Raw genomic sequence first — 26,713 nt, forward strand, 5'->3', positions numbered from 1 at the left:
CTTTGCACTGCTGTGTAATTTAATTGGAACAGCTGACAAAGGGAAAGGCTACAAGTGGGGCTGGACCGTGAAGTGTGTATAAGTCAGTGTGTATGTGTGTGTGCACATTTGTTGCGTGTGATCACAGTTGTTTGTGTGCATGGTCTTGTCCTTGAGGATTACATTAGGCTTCAGATTTTAATTTCTCCAGTGACAGTCAGCTATTGCCTAATGGGTCTGGTTGTGTATGTGCTGAGTACCATCTAATCGTTTATTACTGAACATCACATTTAAAAGATGAATAAGTGAATGAAAAACATTAGGCTTTTTTTTTTTTTAAACGCCTCACACTCACACACACACACAGTTGATCATAGCAGAGTCTTAGTATTGGTAATGTATTGGCTAGATAGGGACATTGTTACATATTCAGTCCCATCTAATAGTATCTTACGGTGAAAATGTCCTGAAAAACATGGCACAGTTACAAAATGATTCCTCCACAAAAACAGCATGGAAACAGATTTTTGAGATTTATGAAACATTTTAGATTAGCCTATTCTAATAGGCTAATCTAAAATTTGAATATTATTATTATTATTCACTTTGATACATCACAATTGTTTTATGATTTCAACTCAAGCTCAGCAACTGGTGCAGAGGAAGGCCACACAAGTGTAACTGAAATTGCTCTGACAACCACACTGCCACTTCCTGAGTACACACTAACAGGCTGAGAGATCAGCCATGAGCTTGTAAAAACCATACAAACATGTGGTGCTCACTGTGATGAGCAAATAGTTGGACTTTGATTTGCAGCTACGTTGAATGTTCCAGATATACTTGAAAAATTCCTTCTGAGTCTGTGATGCTTAGACGAGGGTGTGGCAAATGTGCCAGTGTTGTAGTGGGCAGTAAATAAATAACCACATCTACTCTTCCACTAGATCCACAAGAAAATGGCTACTTTATATACGTTCTTACTTAATATTGGATTTGAATTTTAGAAATATTTTGAAAGGTTTAAATTAAAGCCAAAGGGAGTTTAAACTGAATCAAGCAGAACTATCAGATGAGAAAAGCTCCATTAAAAGAGTCACAAAGATTAAGAAGAAATTTAGGTAGAGTCAAAATAAGGTGAGTAGTATTACTAGAATAGTAATATGTTCTCTGGATTATTTTGTCCAGATAAGCCTACACAGTAAGTAAAATTAAACACTGGATTTGAATCAAAATATTATCTGTGAGTCTCTTCTTCTTTCCCTTCAGGCACAATTAAAAAACCAACAGCACAGTAGTTAACATCTGCAATTTTAACCTCAAGCTATTTATTGTTATAAGTGAACTCAGACCTCCCATACTCGAGCTGAATTCAGTTTCTCTGAGGCAAATCAAAGGGAAAAAAGGGCAATCAGTGTAGAGTTCCTGCCCTGTTAAATCTAGTCATGTTGTTTTACTGCCATAATGGATCAAGATGTGGATCAGTGGAGCTTATGTCCTTTCTTTTAGGTTTCAAATTGCTTCAGACTCAGTGAGGCTGGAGATTTTCACGTCTTACATTCATGGCCAGGTGTGAAAAGGTTAAATGTGAACAGAATGGCCCATTAGGGGACCAGAGCAAGGGGATGCATGACGGCAGAGATACCTTTGTAGCAATGACAGTGCCTTGTGTCTTTGTAAGAGCTTAATTTGAGTTTTAGAGGGTTTTTTTTTGGTCAGTCCTCACTTCTTCAAAAGGGCGGTTTGGAGGTTATGACTTGTTTCTAGGGTTGAGGTTATAATTAGGTTTATGTTAAGAGTTAGGGTTAAGCATGTAGTCATTTTTGGCTACATAAATAAAACTGACTTGACTTTTATTTGTCCAAGTTTTGCCATTTACTTCCCTCAAACTTCTCACAGCATTGAGAAGTTACATTTAAATAGTTCAACAGAAACTTTTATTTCCTGAAAAATAGTCAATAGCTTGTTCTGTGGTTTATCCAGAATAACAAGGACACAGTTTCTGGAAGGAGATGTTGCCCTTTTCATTGTTTTTTATGTAATTTAGTGCTGTAAGCTCCATGGGTAAAATTCAACCTCCTTCAGATGATGGAAGAAATCTCAGAGATGAATATCTCAGAACCGGGACATTTATACCAAAACAATCATGCATGGTTAGATACCACTAGAGACATGAGAAAATATGTTTTCTTGTGATTTGGGTGAATTTCCCCATTGATGCTATAATTAGGCTTAGATTAAGGCTTGGGTGAGAGTTGGATTTAGGCATTAGTCATGATGACTAAGGTTAGGGTTCACTTGGGAATACAGAGTTGTGTGTGTGTACATGTAAATGTTGCAAATCAACTACAAAGCTCTGGCTCCGAGAAAAGCTAGCCAAATAATCCCATGGCAAAATCACTCAACAACCAAGCATGCTATGATCAAAAACTGAAAAAGCAGAAACATGAATGGGAGCTTCGCCAAAAAAACACCGAAAAAAATCCTGACCATGAGAAACTATGTGGGAGGAGAAGCTATATTCAGTATACAAGTCCTCCAGATAGTCTCCCGCCAGCCACACAGCCAAAGTGACTGATACTGTGTCATGTTGTTTTGTATACATTCCTTACAAGCACACATGTGGGGCAGACAGAAGGCAAAGCACAGAGAGAAAGAGGTTTAAAGATGTTCCACACTAACACCACCTCACTCTGCTCTTGGAAAAGCTATGGCTTTGTGAAGTTTTGTGCTTTTGTTATCTCCACCAAATCTATAAATATACATATATATACTAATACGGTCACACACATCTCATTCAGTTCAGCACCCACACTCCAGACCCTCTTATCTATGATTCGTCATTATCTCCCTGTTAATTTACTGCACTACATCTGTTTTCTACATCCATATGCTCCCAATGAATAACTGCATTACAAAATCTGCCTTAAAACTTGCCACATACACCAACAGACATCATCCATCATCTAATGTACAGCAGAATTCATCTCATCATTGCACAACTATCTCCAGTAAATGTTATCTGACAGCCGTTTGGATCAGCAGGCATGATAAACATCTAAAACCTCCAGCACGGCACCAAAAACCGGACCGCGCCCGTCTCTTTTCCCCCCACTGGAGAGCACATGCAGAATTCCCAGCGGGCCCGGGTCTAGGATTTTCATCTCTGCCTCTCTCTAATTGGCCAGAGGTGGCGAGCTCAGGGTGATCCAGACATACTATTGGCTGAGAGTGGGAATGTAAATAGCTGGCATTCCCTCAGCTGTGGGAAACAGACAGGAAACTGTGGCTCTGAATTTTAATAGACACTGCTCTCGTGCTTTTAATCCACACCCTGTTCACTTTTCCTCTTCTTCTTGCTTGAGATTCTGGATTTTGTGAAACATTTATCAAAGCTCATCCTCAGATATTAGTGAGTCCTTTCCTACTAGAGCCAACAACCTGGATTTCTGTGTATTTACTGTTGTTGGAGAACAAATGGGACTGTAATAATAAGAAACAAGAACTATTTGTGAGATACTGAAAGTGATGATTCAAATTTTTTGACAAAAAAACCCCCCCAAAACTGTATTATCCGTAAGATGAACATTTTTTGAATGTTTTTCAAAAGTGAATAAAAGTCACTTAAATTTTTCACTTTTTATACTCCTGCCTGCTCCATTTCTTGCCCACTCATGTACTTTTTCTTTTCCTCCCCGACTCACATGCCCTCCAATGGGCACCACTCACTCCCTTGGAATAGATCACTCCTTTCAGGTCTTAAAATAGAAGATTAAAAGGCTCCATATATGTGTGTTGGTGCGAGATAAGGACAGAGTGAGGACAATGTTCCGTCATATATCAAAGTGCAGTGCTGTATAATATAATATTATTCGCTAGGTTATAATTGCACATTGCATCAGGGCCTACCTCCATGAGCTGTGCTGCAGTCGGACGGGTCTCTGGGTTTTTATCCAAAGCTTTCCTCAGGAAATCTTTAAACCCCTGTGACCTTGGGGAAAAAGTAGAAAAAAGCATTAAATCAAAAAGAAGAGAAATTAAGGTGCATGTTGGTACATGTGGATCATCTTTGTGCACAGCTGTGCTTCATAAACAAAGCTTTCAACAGAAATGGTGAGTATGCGCCACATCCCCAAGTCTCCTGTCAACAACTGATAAATGCAGTTTTTGCAGCACTAAATTTGCTGCTATGAAACATTTGGACTCATTTGATTGGGAACAGTCATAGTTTGGCACTTGCTGAAGTGTCTCTCTGCTGAGTTGTTGCTGTAGTTTCAGAAGGGCCAAAATGGTGGAGGGGGGAGGACGATGAGATACATGAAGTGTCTACAGTAGATTACAGGACAGTGAGTGTGCAAAAATTTGGAAATCGAAATTTAAATGACCTAATGCAATGTAGATGGAAAGATACAATCCCCTGTTGACTCCACCTGTCATATCCAGTGCCAAAACTAATGAATCTACATTAATACTACAAAATAAATGAAGATGGACCAGGTTTTTATCTCCATTTACTCAAACTTTCCACTTTCTCTCTCAATTTGCACGTTACTTGATACATTTATTGACCAATGGCATCAGCTGAATTCTGGTTTATTTTAAACACAAAGTAGCTCTCACCATTTGTGTGGCTGCTCCAGGTTGGGGGGCTCTGACTTGGCAATCTTCAGCAGCACCCTCATGGGGTTGAGCTCGTGGTGCGGAGGTTCAATCTGGGCGAGCTCAATCAGAGTGATTCCCAGAGACCAGATGTCAGCCTTGTAGTCATACGGAGCATCCTTCATTGTTTCACACATTACCACCTCTGGAGCCATCCTGAGAGTGAAATAAAACAAAGGTTAAACAATTACTACTTAGTATATAACTAACTATTTTGTGTAAATGCTGGAATGTATGGAATGTGCAGCATAGTATTTAACTTTCAGGAGAGAGAAGATAAGAGCATATGATCTTTGATATAAATAGAAAGAGAAAGCTGTTTTTAAAATCACGGCCATCCTGTGGTAGAATCATAATCCTAAAATGACGATTTGGGATTATGTACTGAATGTAAAACGCAGCTCATGTTTCCGGCCACATACTGTACAACCAATGCACCTTAAATCCGAGATCAAGTTTTTAAAATCCTTCAAGTATTTTCATATTTTAGGTGAAAGTGTCATAATAGCCTGACCCTGAATAAAAACTTGTGATACTAAGCATCAAGGGACAGCGCTAATAAGTAAAGATTTTAAATATGACATCATGCTGTAAAAATCTGGTTTTGTGAAATTGACATGTTATAGAAAAATCTGATCTGATATAATAAAGAGACACCTACATCATCTCTGATCAGCGTCAGCCAGACGACTGACTGATGGTGACTGCAAGGGGATAAAGAGTGTTTCTCTTCTCTGCTACTCATCATTTTTGCATGTGTCAACATCAAGCACACTTCTCCTGTCGGCCTGTGTTTACTGACAATTTGCAAAACGGCTCTCATAACCTGAGACGCAAATCTGAGCTCTTGGATTTACAGTGCAAAGAAAGTTATGTTTACACCCTGTTTCCTGTTGACTTTGGTAATCGGCACGTTCAAAGGAAAGGTATACACCACTTTCTGTAATATTCTCTTGAGGACTTATCAGTATTGTGCAACATGAGGGCACAGCCGTGTTTTCATTAAGCTTGGAGGGGAATGCCTGATGGATGTTAACCTGTTCTAGTCAATGGTTAACTGGGTCCAACCATAATCACATAAGGGATACCACTATGGAACAAGGTTCACCAAGAAGATATCCTATTTTTACAGGTATAGAGGAGAGAACTGCACTGTTGTGAAAACAATGGAAGAATAAAGCACTGAGTTGAGGTATTGAGTTGAGTTGTGTGTGTGTGTGTGTGTGTGTGTGTGTGTGTCTGTGTGTGTGTGTGTGTGTGTGTGTGTACACGACATCATGCTCTTTCAAGTATCATGGAACTATTGTGGGTAGCAGGAAATCTGTCTTCAACAAGCAATAAGCTTGTATTTATAGCACATGTAGGGGCGGTTGAACTGTGTACAGCTATCAATTTTTCTATATAATTTATACCAAACTAAATAAATGGTCCAAATAGAGCTGCAACGATTAGTCAATTGATCGATTAGTTGACCAAGTATAGAGTGCGTGTCTTACTCACCAGTATGGTGTACCAATGAAAGAATCTCTTCTTTGTAGGGTCTTGTTGTTTTTTGCCGACACACCAAAATCAGCTAAAGAAATGAAGAGAGACAAAAGGATGACGTTAAACAGCTGGAAGACATTCCCCAGCAGCATTTCTCAGTAAAAAAAGGAGTGAACCCAGTTCAAAACCTTCCATCTTTTTTTCCCTTTAAGTAGATACATAGTTTGTACCTTGTAAAAATGTCACGACATTGTGATGGGCAGAGACAAAAAAGTCAGAATCTGTGAATTTATAGCAGTCCTGCTTCCCAAACAAGCTCCCCCATTTCCTGACATGACCCTCAGATTACAGGGGTGTTGTTTTCATTTTGGCTGAAGGCTTTTCTCTATGAGTAATAATATTTCAAGAGGCATGCCCAGGGTTGAGAGGTGTTTGGCAAAGGCTGTAGGATTTTTACTCGCAAGGCAACAGACTAACTGCTTCAATTACAAACTGGCATGTTCTATTATAGGGATATAAGTGACTGTCTTGGTTTTGTAGACTACAATCCTCAACTTCCCAGTCAAACATATCATTTGGGCTGCTGCAGTCTAAACCTCTGCAGAAAGAATTTTTACTTCCGACGAAGACAATAAAGAGTACTACTGCTTTTATTGTACATCACATGAGAGTTTACACATCAATGTCCTGAAGGATATTAAAAGGATATTCTGGTAAAAGCACGCCAATACAGGTTGACCCAACGAATGCAGAAGTCGAGTATGCTTCTGTACTTCTCTAAAATCTGCTGGGTTTAACCTACAGTACTGCATGTTCCCTGGAAGAATCACAAGAATCACAAAAGGGTGCGTTTCTCAAGATTGATTCACAGTCCAAAAAAACCTCCTTATTTATCTTATACTGGCCCTTTATGCAGCCCCTCAGTTCAGCTTCTGTCTGAAACAGGCAGTCTTAGCTCCTGTCTCTTCAAGGTCCCCTTCCTGATAAGCCCACTCTGTTCTAATTGGCCAGCTTCAGGAAGCCTTGCATGGGGGAGCACATATCGGAGTCGTGTTAGGTTACTGCTCATGAAAACCCAACATTTCTTGCTTTTATTGCGTATATTGAAAGCTTTTAAATGACTAAATAACGGGAGACTTTTATTGTGAACAATTTATAGGAAATGAAACGTGTTCATCACCGCATTGGTGGAGCTTCGTTAACGGCCGCTATTCTTCACTAAAAACAGTTCTACACAACAACACATGGAGACAATTGGAGTTCTTTGTTCAGCAGATCAGTTAGAAATAATGCAGGGAGGAATAATACGAGCAGACACAACCACAGTGATGATGATTTTTGATGAAGAGCTGCAGACGACCAGCACACCTCCAACAGGTAAACTGCTTATGTTACTTTGCCATGCTGTGCAATGGAACTCAAGTTATGGCTTGGCATGACTACACCCAGAACAATGGAAAAATGCTATAATGTTAGTGGAGAAGAGCAGTGAACTTGCGCACTGTGTGTGGAGCAGATGACCATATAAAGAAATGCTTAACGAGCTGACGTCAGCTTGAGCTGAAAGTAGAAAAAACGGTTGGAAACTGAGGGTTCAGAGCAGTATGAAGCCGGTGCTTTTAGCTAACAGGGATTACTTCTACATACATTTACCTTACTATTTGAAACTTGTTTAATATGAACATCTGACATAGTTAAGTTACATTATATATATATATATGACTGAAAATAAGGAAAAGCAAAATAGGTCCCCTTTAAGTGGAAAAATACAGATAATCTAACAAATTATAAGCATTAATAACAATACAGCTTTGTTGCATGATCATTACCTTAATAAGGCTTGTATGCAGAATGTGCTCTCAAAATTGGTCCCATTGCAGAGCATACCTAGAGATCAACAGTCTCTAAAGAGATTTATAAACATGATCCCAAGAAGTTTACCGCTGGCTGTGCTGCATGAATTTCTCATGCCATGTATCATGTATCCAAATGTAATATTTGGATGACCCTGAATGACAGTTAAATGTTGCGTTTGAATGTTGAATGTTTGAATTTGCATGTAGTAAGATGGAGACTGTAAATGAGTCAGTGTCATGACTTAATGATTTTAAAAAGGGGAAACTCCCAGTGATTATATATAACGATGTTGTGGAAGAACGTAAGGCAATGGAAAAGGTCTCTAACAAGAAGTCCAGCTCAGTGAATGAAGTGGCTGACAAACTGTCATTAGAATAAAAAGAAAAAAGGAAACCACAGTGATAAAATGATGAACTTACAAACCATTTAGGATAAAATTACACCAAACAAAGTGTGATCTAACTATAATAGACTTATGACTTAATAGGTTAGCTCAGTTAATTTTGGGGCTCCATCAAGTGATGTTTGTGATAAAACATGATGACACCATATCAAATTGTCATGGGAAAGGATTGAGCTGACAGTTCCAAAGACTGAGCACCTGAGTATGAAGCTCTATGCAGCTTAGAATTACTCACTGTTTTTAATTTGCAGGTCATGACTGAGTCATTCCAGCTCTTACCAGCCACCCCATACACAACCATTGGCAGCGACTCCAAACACACAAGCTCACACAAGCCAAATGGGCACTGCCCAGCCCAATGCAAAATGACAGAGAGCCAAAGAGAGTAAAGGAAGTGAATTGTCATGCAAGGAAAAGAGAGCCAGATTTTTTAATCAGGAGTTTGCAAATCTTTAATTTCTCTTTGCCAATATGATGTCAATGTTTCATGCTGAATGTGTTAGTTACATTAGGTAATCAGACAATAGTATATGAAGGTCCAGTGCTGTGTCGGAAAAATAGCTTAATGCAGTTTAAAGTTTTACATCTGAGGATTCATATGTTGGGCAGCTACTTAGAAAAACCAGCACGTTCTTAATTGACACTTACATAAAACATGATAACAGTAGGGGGTAACAGTAAGAAACCATTTCCCCTATTCTGGAAAGCTATGCTTTAATCCAAAACATACTGGCCACTGGGTTGGATCCACAACTTCAGCTGTGCAATGTGAAGAATGTGGAGGACTCTTCAAAAAGCCAATAAATGAAAATATGCTCAACTTCCCAGAATGCAGTTTTCCCACATAATGCTCACTTGTGACCCTCCTACAGCGCCACAGGAGGGGTACAGGGCCTCTAACTGTGTGTGTGCTCACATGTGTGTCAGCATGCATGAAAGTATTCCTGTTTACTTTGGTTTGGTCAAATGTTTTTGCTTCTTTTTACATTCAGTGCATGTCCTGACACTACGTAACAACAACACTTGAAGAATAATATGGTATCTTTTATTTCTTCAACTATACAAGCATCACTTCCATGTTTCCAAGAAAAGTGGTACTGTTTAAACCCTCAAAATGTTAACCACCAGTTAGGATTTCTAAAAATGTGGGATTGTGCACACATAACACCACTAAGTGTTTCCAACAACTAAAGCACAAACAAGATTTTGCATTAGACTGTATAGTCTGCACAAATACAATAAGGAAAATATGGTGTTTATTGAACTAAACTCCAATTAGATTACCTCCTACACATACAGCATGTTTCTGACTTTGTAGATCTATTTGTGTGTGCATGGACAAAATGGCACTTTTGTATACCACGGCATCAAAAACTAGCAATATTTTTAAGCATAAATATCTAAAGCCTCACCTAGTTTGATGTCCCCATCCAGCATGAGGAGGATGTTACCAGCCTTCAGGTCTCTGTGAATGATCTTCATGCTGTGGAGGTAGTCCAGAGCCTCCAGCATCTGCCGACAAACCACCTTAATCTGCGGCTCTGTCAGTCCACGATCCAACTCTGATAAGTGCGGGAGAGGCGGAGGAAGGAGACAGGAGATGGAGAGATTAAATACAGGGTATGGGAGAGGGGTGAGGTTGAAGGTGGGTCAGGAGAGAGAAGAGCTGAGGTTGGAGGAGGTTCAAAAGAAAAAAAAATGCACATCCTGCACATTCCATATTTAGTGCACATACAATCATAGCAAAACAAAGTCTTGACGACTGATGTAGTGTGTGAACTCCTCGAGAGAAAACATTTAAAGGTAAACCTGAGATATCAAGCCTCTCAGATAGTGTTGCTGGATAAGTAATCCCAGATCAGAAAAGCTTTCACACATCGAAGCTAGTCCTGCCCTGCAGACTTTATTCTACTGTGTCTGTGTTTGGTTAGCTGCAGTGGGGGTACAGACAGTTATGAGGATGTGGATTATCCAGTGAAAACAGACCAGGGGGATTTCCCACACCGGAGGACTCCACTATGTCTGACTGCTTTCTAGAGCATCCAAGGCCAGATTAGTGAAGCTGCAGTGCATGATGATCGTCCGAGCAAAGTGAGATTTTTCCAAGAGAAAATAAACTTGAACTTTCAAATGATATCATAGCTTGACAGCACATCTTTGGCCACGTATCACGTCTCTACATTTCCTCAAAGCCACTGCTGAACAGACAGGTGTAATTTCACAGAATAGCCGTAGGTGTGGAACTCGACTCTCGTGACAGGGAGGAGGAAGGTGGAGCGCTTGTAAAAATACACAGGAGAGCAAAAAGAGGGCCCTACCTAGCATCGTGGCATCCACAGCACCTCCAGGGCAGAACTCGATCATGATCTGGGGAAAGAAGGGGAGGAGAGAAAAGGGTGAGATTCAACTTGACAGTATAAACATACAATTGACAGCTGCAATTTAGTTTTTCAGGAATTGATATGTAGCAACAAGAAGAAGACATCACTTTTATCCTACATCAGCACATGTACAACTACTATTTAATGGACATCATCTACAGATTCTCTTGTACTACTCTAATATAACGATATCTGTATCTCAACTAACAGCTTTCATTAGCATTCAAGTTTTTACACAAGTGGAAAAAAAAAAAGATTTCATCAGATGGTCTATAAATGTAACTGAGTATCTCTGTCTTCATGTGTTATGAGCCAACACTGTTGACTGTTAATGTTATGTCATCACTACCTGCAGAGCTCAGCCTGCCCTTCATCAGTCAAACACTCTTCGACATCTGTGGTGAAAGTACTAGAATACAAACACTTTGCAAAGTAGACAGCTGGATTCAGACTAAAGTGTGTGATAGACTGTCAGGCCGTTAACTCTACACACTCCCTAGGATTCGTTGCCAAATATATAATACCAGTTCAGCAGTAAAGTAAAAACAGAGAGAAAGAGGAAGAGAGAAAGAGAGAGGAGAGGAAAAAAAAAAAACTGAGAGCACTCTCCGTAAATGGTGTCTTGTTGGCCAACAGCAACTTCCAACAACAACTTTCATTTCCTAGCCTTACATAGTCAGTCTCACACATAAGCAAGCACATACACAACTGTCAGAAAAACCCCTAAATGTTTTATTCAAATGAAGTGGTACCAAACAAAATAAACAGAGGATATAGGATTTCTTGATAATCCTGTGCAGAGAAGTTGTGTTTGCAAAACTGTGTGTTTACATGTGTACAATTTGTAAATGTAGAATTGTCTGACACACACATAAGAAGTCAGTGATGGCCCCCTGTTTCCAAATGATCAAAGATCAGCCCTAGGCGGTTTGCAGCATACTTGCTGTGTGATGTCATTGACATTTAATCATGGAGTCCTGCTTGCCGTGACAACACTGTCAAAGCATTAACCTGGTACTGGACAAGGCGTGGAGTTTCAGTCCAGACAAAGCCATGCAGAGAAGTACAAAAGGTGCACACACACAGACACATACAAGGAACAATGAATATGAGTAAGTATGCATACCTCCATGCACACAGTCACATGAAGACACTTTGTGGAAAGCCAAATGATGAGGAATGTCAATCTTGGCATGCAGCTCAAGGTGGAACAATGTTCTTTTGTAATATTTGGATTGACAAACCCAATCAGTTTGGGTTTTGTCATTATCTCTTTTAAAAAAGAAAGTGTCACATCTTATCTTTATTCTAAATGACAGACAGCGGAGAGACAGTCTAGCCTGTGTGTTACACGCTCGACTGCTTCCAACTTGTATCTCTCTTTACTGTATCACAAAGATCTGCTCGCTCTTTATAATCTTTGTTCCTGGAGACACAGACATGATGACTTAAGTTCTGTTAAAGAATCTGAAACCTAAGTATTTGTGTAACACTGAATATGTGTGTCTAAATAATGTAAAGTCAAAGTGACATTAGTTACAGTACAAACCACTTCCCTATTCCTGCTCTCTTCTAACCAAACCAACATTATGATATTCTCTTCTGATTAAAAACTGATGTCTGGCAGTATTAGCTTAATTCAGATATAGTATATCATTACAGGTGTACAGAAATTGCTGCACAGAAAGACCAAACTAGCTTTAAAGTTGGGGTTTGATGACACTCTTGGTGACCAGAGAGTGCTGAAAAGTTAATTTTTCAAATGTAAAATGCCCCGTTTAGTATGTAGCTTGGTCACAATTTAAAAAAAAAAAAAAAATCTAACTATCGGCCAATATATCATCCGATTTTTTTATACTCCCAAGTACATCAGTATTGGCCAGGCTATAAAAAACCTTCCTCTTAAATTAAATGAAGTGTGATTCAGTGGTAACATACTGTACTGCCCAACCTAAACAGCTGTACATCACACTCCAGTTTCAGAGGCAACTGGTTAGTGTTTTTGTCAGCGTCTCTGCAGCCAGATTTGTTCTCCCGGCCTGAAAGAATTCTGGATGACATGTTGTGCTGCGGTGAAGAATGTGCCCCGACTGGTCAAGCTACATGCAAAGCATACCCGCTATGGGCTGAACACTCATACAGACACAGGCTTTTCTCTCTGTTTCTGTCACACACACACATACAAGACGACTTGGGCTCAAAATTCAGCCAAAGAAACAGCCTGTTGTTTAGAGATGCCAGTGTTTCTGTTTTAATGGACAGTATTAGAATTATCTACTAATTCTATTTATGCAGATTAATTTAATTTTTCACTTAAGAGATTAATCTGATTTAATATCAGTATCACTAGACATAGCAAAGCTGGTGTTGCGCAAAGGCTTATAATAAATAACATCACCATATTTGAGTGCCTCTTCTTTTTTCCTTTTGAGTCAAGCTGAAACAAGTTAGACACAGTCCTTAAAATCTAAAGAGCCTTAAAATAAACAGAGCAGGCTGCGCTGATGCTGTAGTGTTCCTCCGAATCACAGCTCTGTACTTTCACAGTGATTTCCCACCTCATTTTGTCAGGGGTGTCTAAAGAATGTAAGAGGCTGTTCGCCAACAAAGACCTGCTGCAATCCCAAATAAAGAAAGAAATACAACCATCACACAGACACACTGTTATACTTTCTCACTCTATGGACATGACTAATGCTTCAGTGATCTGCATTTTCTCTCTGGTGTATATAAGGGAGTGCCAACAAGGACATAACATACCGACTTCTATTGAGACTTTGCAGTGTCATTAAAGTCTTCTTGCAACCATAGCTGGTGCCATTATATAGACCCTAACTGTATGCAAATAATAGTAAATATATACAATAAAAAAACGATTATTGTCCTCGCACTTCAGTACCTAAAATTACAGTGTGAATCCAGCGAGCTGAGGGCTTAGGTCACCTTTTGACTTGTTGTCTCCTCTGCAAGATCTCAGTGCTTTAATGGGTTAAACCACAAGATCTTATATTAAATCTAGAATCGGTCTATAATCATAATTTTTAAGTAGATAAATTCTTGTTATTTCTTTTAGTCAATACTTACATAATCTCTATAAACAGATATCTGCATGTGAATGTAGAATCTGTAGGCAACAGGACAAGATTTTGGTACCAGAAGCTTTCTGGTTTCCGTTTGTAGTACATTTGTAGTCCAAGTAGTATTGACCAATCATGTTTGAGCTGGCTGTGGTTGCATGCAGGTAAACAGTCCATGTGTAGAGCAAGAGGCGGAATGCATTGGCCAAAATGAACCCATCGGCTATCGTCTGACAATGATTTGGCTTTTTATTAGCTTTTTAAAAATTTTTTTTATCTACATTCATATGCATATATCTATGGCTGACTGGCGCACAGATAGCCGATGGGTTCTGAGACTGTTGATCAGTTTCAATGGCTGCTTTTGACAGATGCTTGAATTTTTTTTTTTCTTCAGAACTCTAAATTAGAGCAAAAACACCAGAACAAGTGGACTTTCAAAACAAATGTTAGCTGCTAAAACCTACAAACATTTGTGATACTGTACATTACCTCTTCTTTTGACATTTCTGCTGGATTTCTACTCAAATTACCAACTATAGGCATAAGTATCAGTTACTGGATGTCACTCACAGGCCACCATATCAGTATGAGAATCTGAATCATCTTTACTGGCCAAGTATGTTTATGCAAACAAGGAATTTGGCTCTGGTTTAGTGGCTCTCAATGTTCTTACACAAAATAACAACACAACAATCAGTGTGAGTTTTAAGCCTGTGTTAGACACATCTTTAGTTGAAAACAAGTTCTACTGATGTCGATTTAATTGCTGCTGCACACTGGCAGCGATTGATAAAGGTGCTTAATGTGCCCTTAAGAAAGAGTTCCATCAGCCTTTACAATCTCTAAAAGGCTTTAAAAAAAAAGAAAAACATTTTACTCATTTAGCTGTGGTGGTATCTTAAATGTATCTTAGAAACAATGTCCCCATTACTCTGGACAATCAATAGACTTCACTGTCAACAGTGACAGAAAACATGCAGGATTAGATACCACTACAGGCGAGTCAGAAAATTTGTTTTTTTGTCATGTGGGTGAACCAGAGTTTTAAACAGGCAGCCTTAACTATGCTTCTAAATGATGTGACTAAGTTCTCTCTTCGTTACTGTCTGTTTAAACATCCTCTTCTCTTTCCCTCTCTCTTTCTGTTCGTTCTTCCCTGCGTGCTGATGTCAGCAGTGCCACCCCCATGTTAAAGGCCCCCTTTTTCTCACGCTGTGGGCCTGGCTGCCTCGCTATAGCCTCAAGACCAGATTGTTCCTGAAAAGGGAACAAACAGCCCTTCTCTCACTGTCTCTGTCTTTTTTTCTTCCTCTTTCCCCCTCTTACTCGGTAGAAAGCAGAACGGGTGGGTCGGCACTGGAATGCATCATCTCACCCCTGCCCAGTCCACCCAACCGGAGGTTACTGAGGCCTGACCGCCAACCACTGGGCTAATTGTTAAGATCCTGAGGCTTGCACACACACTCTCAACAGTGATGTGCAATGCTTGTTGCACTTTGTCATGTTGTATATAATTCTTCTACTGCCTGTCATGCTCGTATGGCCATTTTGTCTGCAAGTTTTTACACCAACAAAGAAAAGCGTGGTTGCACTTACAATACAGACTATGGAGAGATTGAGATCTAAAGGTGGAGAAAACATTAGTATTTGAACACAGCTTGGAAATGCGCAAAAGCAAAAGCAAAAGCACACACACACAGACACACACACGCCCACAGGAAGCATGTGGTTTGAATGCTGCAGACAGGGATGTCCGTATATTTGACTTATCAGCACAAACTAACTCAGTCTTGCAGAGTCCAGCTTTGACTAATGGGGGGACGTTCACCTTCCACGCTCAGGAATTCCAACTATGGCCAACACAACCGTGACTAGCTCCAGGGCTGTGACACAGCTGTGTGTGTGTGTATGTAGAGGCAGATAGAGGTCTTCTAGTGATGAGTGGTTTTTCAGCTTTGAGGTGTATGACATTTGTGTTATGCTCACGATCTTGGACCATACTTTTTTACCATTTTACCATTAAAAAAAAAAAGTAAAATAACTGTTAATTCACTTTTCAGTAATGACTGAATTTGCAAATTCTTCTCTCACACATTTCTGTACAGTATAAAACACACACAAGTTAAATCTGAACTCTAAATGCTATGTTTAACATAGCATGAGAGTTATAGGGGTTAAAAAAAATGACTAACGCAACTATCTTTAGTCTTAATGCTGCCTTGTAATTCCTTAGATATTCAAGGTCGTGGCCCAACATGAGGTCACTACTATTTTCCTTGGCCAGATAGACTCAGAGATTACAGAGGGAGTTTACATTTGACCCAGTGAGCGAGTGTGGAGAGGAAAAATAACTCAAGAGCAGAATACACTAAACTGAAACTGATCTTCATTCTTGCAGTAACATTGGGGTGAGGGTTGGGTCATTTCTGATGCATCATGTCACCCGAGGGATTTTCTGTCATTCCCTTTAGGGCAATCCACCTCTTACTATTACTACCTTCTTTTTCAATAGAGCTTTCATATGTTGGAGAATACACTGTAGATGACACATGTTTTCATAAACGGTGAAAGTGTTTTTCCACTTCCCAGCTGATCGTGTGTTGCGGCTCTGTATGGAAATGTTGCAAAGGAAACTTGGTGGACGGACACAGAAACTGCTCAGCACAGTAAAAACAATACATCTTGTGAGGAAGTTCACAGTGTAGACATCAGATAAGGTCCCTTTGGTACATAATGCACCAGTATTATACAACTGCCACCCTGACTGCCTGTTCATTTAAATAAACTGTGTCAGCTCTCAACTTTTTTAGTCATATTCATTGCTGGACAACTACAGTTGTCGTACAATTTCTGGCTTAACTAAAAAATATGTAGTTTTACATTATTCTGGTTTTGTTTCTTGTTCAGTATAAGAGCTAAAATATGTAAACACAATGATATCACCGTTTAATATCTTGATGGCACACTTGTTCAAGAGTGTTCAGCACAAAGAAGATGAAACAGGAAGCTAGGTGGGGTGACAAGTGTGTGGTTTCCACTTGAAGATGATTAACTTGACCAGATGTTTGATGCTTGTGTTACCTACCCACAGGTTGTTGTCATGGTAAAATGCATCGAGCAGCTTCACAATGAAACGGTGGTCACATTTAGCCAGGATGTCAATCTCAACCATGTAGTCCTCCAGCTCCTCTTCACATTTTGTCTCAATCACTTTGGCTGCAGCCAGAGCTCCTGTCTCCTTGTTCTGGGCCTGAAAGTGAGAGAAATATATCAACATTAGATTCTTGCAATTTACTTCCTCTCTTTTAGATGAAACCTCTCTAACCACAAAATTAAATAAAAGACACTTTTTTCAATGTAACTAATCCTATGAACTCAGAATTTCACTTCTCCAGAGAGAGCAATTTGTAACACTTAAACCTCCACAGAAAATCAATAGTAGGGGAAATAAAGGGTGCGGCTGTGCGATACAACAGGCATATTTTGTTTCAAAGATCAGTTTATCGTGCTATTGTGCTGGCCTGACTCTTCTACCCCTGTTGTAACCAAAAGGAATCTGAAGTGTCAAGAAACTCAGCCATTGAACTGTTGACTAACATTTAGAGACAAAACAGGAAAGAAAACTCCACACCCTCACTGAGCAACTGGTGAAAAAAAGAGGAACCACAAAACCCATCAAGTGTCAGTATGGCTAAACTAAGACACACACAGATACAATGTACATAGTATTCCTGGTAGCTCTGAATACTGCGCGAACACATCAAAAACACCCAAACAATGGAGTGACTCAGAGTGAAGCATATGGCGCCAAACACTTGTTGTTCGTCCTTATGTAACAGAATGAATGTTGTGAATGCTGACTGATGGGCTTTTGTGGGTAAACACAACATTAATGTGCCCCGGCAGTCAGAATCACATGTTCAGTGCGAGGAGAATCACAAGAGCACAACTGCAGACGAGCAAAGATTTATAGTCAAAACAATCTGAGTCAAAAACAAAGAGTTAAATATTGTAAAGAACCACTGCCTTAAGGTAATAAGAGGATGGAAATCATCATGGTGTTGGTGATTTAGAGGAATGTTAGGCCTACAGACTGTGTGAGAGTGTAAAAGTCAGTGCATTAATGATGGAGGAGACACCATTGTTCATGTGTGTATTTCTGCGTCCACCCGGTGACCTGCAACTCAACAGACTAAACAGCCTGGTGGGGTCTGATGCCTCCACGCTTTACAGAGGCTGTGGGAAAACATCTGAATAAACAGAACAGACTCACAGCAACACACACACACTCCTGAACTCATCTCAGTATACCATGTTTGTGTGTGTGTGTGTGTGTGCGAGTACGTGTTTGTCAAACAGAGAACCAGAGAAGCCGAACTACCCCGACCAGGGTAACCCACAGTGTGAGTCAACAGGACGTCTCCTCTTGCCGTCAAACCATCAGTCAGTCTGTTAACAAGCCTTGACAGTAAACACTAAGACACCAGACGCTTTCACCTCTCTGCTAACATCTCAGCTCTCTGCTACTCGCTCCCCTACTGCACCCCAACGATCAGCCTCGACAAACTCGCTGCCTGGGCTCTGAGTTCAAAAAGCTACTGACATATGCATCTGTGTTCATGAAATGGCAGTGTTAGTCTGTACGCTTTTCTTTATTGTAATGCCAAGTGTTGAAACACAAATGGTTGAAACAATCAGTGAATCAACGGAAAATGTATCAACTATTTGACTACTGATAAATTGTTTAAGTCTATCATCAAGCAAAAAACACTAAACATTCTCACACATACAGCTTCTAAAAATCTGAGGATTTGCTCCTTTCTTTTGTTTTATACGAGTGTAAATTGAATATCTTTGTGTTCTGGACTACTGGTGTGACAAAATAAGCAATTTCATTACATCAATTTGGGCTCTGGGAAATTGTGATGAGTATTTTACACTATTTTCTGCTGTTTTGTAAGCAAAATGAGTATTAAATGGGTTTTAATAGATACATCAATAAGGTAAATGGTTAGTTGCAGTCCTAGTAATGTAATGACATTTTTCAAATCAATTGCATTGACTGACTTCCTATCTGGACATGCATTCTAATTTTAGCACATAGCTCACATCTGATAAAAGCAAAAATATTGATTAAGGAAGAATTCAAGTTACTGCAACAAGACTGATTCATTACACCTCCCTAAATCAAATGCACTCAGCACCATTTCCTTTTTTTTTTTTTTTGGTCTGTAAATCTGCAACACGATAAGAGAGAACGAGAATGATGGCTGACTTCATGTGTATCTGAACCAGTAGGAGTGTGCAGCGTTTAGTTGATGAGGGGGATCACCTGCCCATATTTTCCCCTGCAACAGTGGTCTCACAGAATGCAGATATGAGTGGCTCCCACCACATCAAAAAGATAAAATTAGTCAAATCGTTTCTTCACAACTATGTGCAGAGGTGGAAAATGCTACAAACTTTTTGTCAAGCTAAAAAAAAACAACATGAATTGCACACAGATATACACCGACAAGTAACCAAGACATAAGGTAGTTGCAAATCTGTTTTTTTTTCTGCTGTTGTGTAGTGTTGACCTTTCAAAAGCTCCATTATCCAGCTTCACAAAGGCATTCACACACACACACACACACCTTTACATCTCAGTGGGAACAGGGCTGGGGAATGTGCCTTCAGATGGTTGGGGGAGTGGGCGAAGTGGGTAGACTGAGAGAAATGACCATCGCGCAGTTATGTGGTGCCTTTTGTGTGGCGGTGGGAATGTATTACGTCAATGAGGGTCCTTACAAGTAAAGAATGCAAATATGTGTTTATATGTGCACCTTACCAACTGTATACACTGCACAGAGAGGAAATTACACTGCAACGCCTCATTGTGTCTCACATGGGACCCTCTCGCTTCCTACAAGTTAGCATGATATCAATGCACAAGTGTGTGTGTGGATGTTTGTGCATGATTTGGTAGGAACACACAAAGAGAGAAACAAGGATCGATGTCTTCTACTTACTTTACATCCTGACATACTACCTCAACCGTTCATGCGCTTATTGCATCTTGAAGATACGTAGTTTTAATTCCTACAGACACTCATTTAACTGCTGGGCACAAGATGTCTCCTGCTTCACTGGAAAGTTCATTCTCGGTGTTTGTGCACTGGAGGCTTCAGGTTCCCACATCACTTTTGTAAGTTGAACACTGGCCCGTTATTAGCTCCAAAGCAGTTGTGACCTCACAAATCATGCTTGCAGGTAGAGGCCTTAAACTCAGATTTTCAGTGAGTACAGAGAAACGTTCCTCTTTCAGCACATAATTGTAAAAACAGCCTTTGAGTGTCAAACTCTGCACATTGAAGCTCAAACAACCAACTGAAGGAACAAGAGGAAAAACACATTTTTGAGTGGAGGGGGCTTTAAAGTTTTTACACTTAAGCTTGATGTCATATTTTAATAATAGATGGGAGGAATTATGTGGTTTTTGCACCTTTACCATAATAGAATGATGTCATTTAACAGAATCAAGTGACAAGAAAACGAGAAAAAAAAGCACATATAGATGCCGGATGTCAGAGCGTCACAGCAAAGGCTTCCTCTTCTGAACAAAGTAAGACAGAAAACACTGAATTATTACATCATAACAGTGCACAAGCACAAGACTGAAGGAGGAAGAATACACTTGACTGCATACTGTAGCTGCTGTAGCCATCCCAACACTTCAAACAATACTTCACTGTTTCTAAACCACTAACTCTTCACTCTCTCCAACTCTCTTCCTGTGGCTTTGTTTGGGGTCTGGTTTCCATGGAGATCAGAGGAACTTGTTTCTGCTCCATCTTGCAGCTCTTCTCACTAGATCTCTGCTTGGCTGTTCCTGTTCATTAGTGACTCAGCTTTCATGTAGGCTAAGTGCAAAAGGATTATCTACGAGACCCAACCTGGCAGAAAAGCAGATGCATTTACACTCTTCTAGGGTTTTAACAAATTGCCTAAAACGACCAAAATGTTAAATTGACATTGTGCTTTTCAGTTATCTGTAGAAGTCTGTTTTCAATTTGGCTTTAGCAAAAATTACTCTGCATGTAAACTGTGCACAGTTCACTGAGTTAAAGACCTGCAGACTATTAAAATTTTAGAGACTGTGAAAAAAATTTGAGAATTTATGAACAGTCAGGTAAAAGTCAGTTAAAATTTGCGGGGAAATCTAGTTAAATCAATGATCAATCTTCGTAAATCAATGATCACAAAAAATAAAAAAATATCTCTGTTTGAAGTTACAATTAGGCACGGGGTCTCCTGTAGGTCTAATCTTGGGGTTAAGGCAAAGATTAGGTTAATAAACAACTTTTTAGGTTATGGTTTTGCTAGCTTATCCAAAAAGTGACAAAATGACCCAATGTGAGCCGACGAGAATGTGCATCAGGCACACAACACTGTGTGTACCACAGGATGTAAGGCACCGCCCTGGGAAATATAAGTTTTTAGAGAGTCCCTTACTTCCACCATATAGAGATATTTTTTCATCTTGCAGCGTGAAAGGAGGAAATACTTAACATCTAAATAAACACAATGGAAAACTGAAAGGATACAATGGAAAACTGGAAGGATAATTACAGTTCTCGTGCTAGGCAACCCCTCCCAAATCCCTTGAGAGCACAAAGTCTCATGAGTGACTTGCAAATCTGTTTCCCATTTTCTCTGTCTTTCAATCTATCCGTCTTCCCATGTATCATCTCACTCTTGTTTACATCTCACATGTTATTTTCCTGTTTTAAATCCTCTTATTGTAGCATACATATGGCCTCTCAACCATCCGGCCTCATTCATTGTCTGCCGTCTGTACCGTGTTTTGTCTCCATCTCTCCCTCTTCAAATTTGTCTGTCATCTCTGCCCATCTATCTCTCTCTCCATCTGTCATGTATATCTATCCATCTGTCTTCAGTAACTGTCCGTCTGAAGGCCGCAGTCCATGACTGAGAAGCACATCCACACTGCAGTTCAACAAAAGCTTTAGAGAGGGTAGAGCTGTAAAAGCAGATGTTACTTAACCACGTGTTAGCATAAAAAACATACTGTACATATTGGTGGACTAAGTAAACACAAACATAAAATCTCCCAGCCTCATGTGTGTCACATGTAGTATTCAGACGCAGTCTTTTCAAAATGCATCCAGCTAAAAATAATAATAATAATAACAACATTTAATACTGCATGTGTTGACTATCAAAGATTACTTTGAGTGTGTTGCTTTAAAAGCAAAGCACTGAATCACCCTCAAAAACAAACTAAAAATAACCTGAAATAGCTCTTAACATCCTTTTTTTTTTTTTACTTTCATAACACAATTAATGCCGGGCTGAAAAGAATAAAGAATAATTAATCATTTTGTCAGTGGGCCAGATGACCTAATGCAACTGGAAAGAGAGAACTTTCCCTGGGGTCAGTCACCTCCAGGTTAAATGAACATACCACATGCTGACGTGTATGCTGTGTTACAGTCTCAACTGAACACACACACACACACACACACACACACACACACACACACACACACACACACACACACACACACACACACACACACACACACACACACAACTCCCTTCAAGAGAATGCATGTATATTAGACCTTTGCCCCACCATAAATCTGTAAACAACCCGCTCTCCTCCTCTGTAGACTCTCCCCATGTGTCCATGAACAGGAATGTAGTTGTCAGCTCCTACATAATGACAGCAGCCAGTAAAACCTCACCTCTGACAGCAGACGTCGGTGGAAGTGAGGATCTCTCATTCAGATTCAGAAGGTGCACAAGGAAAACAAGTCTAAGCTACATATAAGTTTTTGATTTGTTTTAGAGCACAAGTTGGATACGGTATCTAAAAACTTTTTTTTACTTGTGTAAGATAGGTGCCATTGTGAGAATTTGGGCAATGTTGAAAGCCATCACAAAAATGATTTTATATTGTGACTTTTTGGGGTAAATTCTTTGTCAAGTTTCAGTTCTTTATATCAAGACTACACTTTTTGGCTGGACCGCAGCGGGCCAGCCCTATAAATGCAAAACTCTGTCCTTGACTGACTGAGTGTTGAAGTTACACCATTGGTCAATTCAGTCAGCCAAGTGATGCCACTTCCTGTATCAATCATTTCAAATTTAAAGACCCCTAGTGTTTCACACGGTCCAGCCATATACTAGGTTTTGACCTAGTCTTGTTAATTAGACAAAGATAAGCATGTTTTCTACAGCTACAGCTAAGACAAATTTACTTCATGTGCTTATGCCTCGAATGATTTTGTATGGAATGCCACTGTTTTGCTCATGATTCGGAAAATACCAATGATACAACGTAAAGTCTATCATGAAAAAGCAGAGTACCAGCAGGAAGGAAAATTGCTGGAGTACGATGCCTGTCATCTCTACTATTTTTTCATGTAAACCACAGCAGCATGGAGGCTGACATTTCTTCAGGGAGTAAAAGAAGCTTTGATTTTTCTGTCTAGTCTGAGACACCAGCTAGAATACTGTATATGAGTGGGGCAAGACAGAGGCAAAATTAACTTGACCTAATAAGCATTAATTTGGTTAAGAAGATACAACCACATTAGGGCCATATTGTTAAGACCAGTGGTTCTCAAAGTGGGGTCCGGGGATTTCCGGGGGTCCTTAAGGGGTTTCCAGGGGGTCCCAGCAAAAAGGGTGAATCATTTATTTTCACTATAGTTCCATCCATAAGTAACAATGACAGAATATATGGAGTATTTTGGTCATGGGTTTCATACACTTTCTGTAATAAAATATCTAAAAGCAAATATCTTATCAGAGGGGAGTCATGGTCTAATTTGTGTCAGTTTAGTGGTCCTTGACGTGAAAATGTTTGAGAACCACTGGTTTAGACTGTGCAGTCACTATGTTATGCTACCAATATATTAATCAAACATAGGCTTGATCAGTAGTCTGTTATACTTTAAGGGTTAGGGTTAAATTTGTCACTGCTACCAAACCAAACTAAAGAGTTTAGTCATTTTAAGAGAGAGGGTTCTTGATTTATTTACAACTTACTATCCAGGAAAGTGACTGAAAAGTTGTAGCCATTTCAAAAATGAAAAACTGAAACTTACTTTAAGCTAACACCTTAATTAGACATGTGAACTCTATAAACTGAACGTAATGCAAATAGCTCTGCAAGAGGAAGGGTGTTGAAACTGACGTTCAAAATAGAACGTGGCATATTTTTTTCTATTTTTCCTATTCTCAGCATCAAGATTGTTCCTCTCTTGCATAACCTGCTGACTGACTGAAAGCAAGATTTTATGCATTTACAGAATGTAACTGGGCGTGAAGTACAAAACAGAGCAGAGCTTAAACTTAGACACCCTAAGATGGAGTCTTTTCAGGATGTGAAAGTTTTGATTGAGGTGGCAAAATGTCCCACATTCAAAAAAGTCACACGTACAAAGCAGGTCAGTGAGGCAGGAAATCATGATGAGCTACAGAGAGCCTTGAAACTCATACACGTCTTTCTTAAATCATTCATATTCTTGCAAGGACTTGTACAATATTACAAACGCATGAATCTCATGACAGATGAGATAAACTTCCTGACTATGGCCTACACAATACAAGAAACAACAGATCGGAGGGCTCACTCACTCATGTTTAGAGTGTGCTGCTAAAACCAAGTTCAAACAAGTATTACAAGATGCCAGATTATTCCAAGTATCTATCTAGAAATCATCTGAAATAACTTTGAATGGCACAGTGACAATGTGCTTCAATGGTAAATTAAAAAGGGAGAGAAAATCCAAGAAAGAAAAGCAAAACAAAGATGTCAAGACAAAAACCAAAATGTATATGCAAGTGTCTGAAAGCAAACAAAAGAATACAGCTGCTGAATGTTTGTAATTCTGCTTCTTTTAATCAGTCCTTTATCGATCCTCGTCTCAGAATGGACTCTGGCTTTACAAGACTGAAAATCAGTATCGTAAATTCTAATGAAAGCCCCCGGCATCCAGCTTGTCAAAGCCCCATAACGACCAGCAGTATATGGGGTGTAGAAACACAGAAGACGCTTTCTTGAAGTGCCATTAACAACGTCATTACGAGGTTGGAGGGGACTCCCAGCATGCTGAGCCCACGCCCACCTAGCAGGACTCTTATCAGTGACTGTGGTTCCAGCTGGCCCCCCGAGATTAGACACAGAAAGACCCAGCAGCACTGACGACTGTGTCATTAAAGGCACTTCAACATACATCTTAGTGGCATTGCTGTATTATGAATAAAACTACTGTATAGCATCTTACATAAGATGTCAAGATTTAGTTTATTGACATTTTCTTGTGTACTTGCATACACAAAAAAAAGAAATTCTGTTCCTCCTGGCCCACAGCAGTGCAACAACAGAAAGGATAAAGACAGACATCTAAAAATTCCCTTAAAAACCATTTTAAAAAAACCAACATGTAAATCCCAAAGAAAATAAAAACAAAAACAAAAGAAGAATGAACAGTTAGCAGCACAGTGCATTTAAGTGCATTTGGAGAGAAAGTGCATGTCTCAGTTCGATGTTGACAGCTGGTGCATGTCAAGGGACCAGCATTGATGACGGGGTTAGAGGGTAGGTGGGGGGCGGGGCATGTTTGTAGGGGGCACAGTCTGTTTATGATCCTGACTGATTGTGGGTAAAAGCTGTTTAGCATTCTGCTAGATTTGGCACAGATGCTCCTGTACCTCTTCCCAGACAACAGGAGGGAAAGCAGACTATGAGAAGGGTGGTGGGGATCCTTGATGCTGGAGGCTCTGCGAACACAGTGTTGATGGTAAATCTCCAACAGGAAGGGGAGTGGGGCACCAATGATCTTGGTCTTGCCTGCCATCCCTCCTGAAGTCAATAACCTTTGTTTTGTTGACATTAAGGGAGAGATTGTGGGACCAGGCCATTAGCTGCTCAACCTCCATCCTGTATGCAGATTCATCATTATTGCTGACGAGACTCACTACAGCTGTATCATCGGCAAACTTGACAATGAGATTGTTGTTGAATCTGGCAGTACAGTCATGTGTTAGCGGGGTGAACATCAGCGGGCTCAGGACGCAGCGCTGGGGTGAACCTGTGCTCACCGAGATGGATTTTAATCTGTGGTTGCCAACCCTGACTGTCTGCTGTCTGTGGTTTTCTTTTGCAAAGAGGTTGTTGCAACCTGTGCACCCTCACCCTCACTGATGACACCCGGTATGTTTCTCTTTCACTTCACTGAAGAGGATAATCCTGTTTGAAGGCACTGTGGAACTAAACACGTTTCCTATTTTGTGCTCCATGTTTCCCACAACATCTTCCATAAGATATCTTCATAAGACACTGGACTTGCTTTGAAATTAACCCATTATTCTAATCTGCATAAATACATTCTCAAATAGGACAAATATTGTTTCCAAAATGGACCTGAGGAGTACACCCTTTCCAAATTGGACCCAGGGACAATTAGACCTGTTCCGGCCTTGACTGGAGAACAATCAGACCCATTAGGCTGTACTTAATAATATACTACAAAAAGAAAAACACACTGTACCCTAGACCCATTGTTGCGCAATATCTTGGCCATCTAATCCACTGTCTTTTCCTTTTACAACAATGTATCAAAAGTCTGTTTCCACTTGCCAATTTCTCTTTTCACAATGCCACACCATTCATAGTTCACACTCTTGACTCCAATAACACAAAAACCAAAAGAAATTGTATAAATTAAAGATTAAAATCCTCATTTTTGACATTGTGTTCACAAGTCACATTGTTGTCCAAGAAAGTGTCTGATTCAACTGAAACTGTATTCTAAACACTTGCGTTTAGAGCCATCTTGATCAAGAATTACAAA

At 39.8% G+C, this 26,713-nt stretch overlaps 1 protein-coding gene across 1 annotated transcript in view; it reads right to left on the minus strand.

Moving 5' to 3' along the window:
* stk10 (serine/threonine kinase 10) overlaps positions 1 to 26,713 on the minus strand; it is a 43,377-nt gene that overhangs the window by 12,516 nt on the left and 4,148 nt on the right. Inside the window, exons 2-7 of the mRNA XM_067608512.1 lie at positions 16,930 to 17,094; positions 10,702 to 10,750; positions 9,796 to 9,945; positions 6,139 to 6,211; positions 4,600 to 4,794; positions 3,889 to 3,970 (exon numbers count right to left, since the gene is read on the minus strand). Of these exons, the coding sequence (XP_067464613.1) occupies positions 3,889 to 3,970; positions 4,600 to 4,794; positions 6,139 to 6,211; positions 9,796 to 9,945; positions 10,702 to 10,750; positions 16,930 to 17,094 (714 nt within the window). The remainder of the gene's footprint in view (positions 1 to 3,888; positions 3,971 to 4,599; positions 4,795 to 6,138; positions 6,212 to 9,795; positions 9,946 to 10,701; positions 10,751 to 16,929; positions 17,095 to 26,713) is intronic.

This window comes from Thunnus thynnus, chromosome 13 (assembly GCF_963924715.1).
Source record: "Thunnus thynnus chromosome 13, fThuThy2.1, whole genome shotgun sequence".
In the NCBI taxonomy this organism is placed as follows: Eukaryota; Metazoa; Chordata; class Actinopteri; order Scombriformes; family Scombridae; genus Thunnus; species Thunnus thynnus.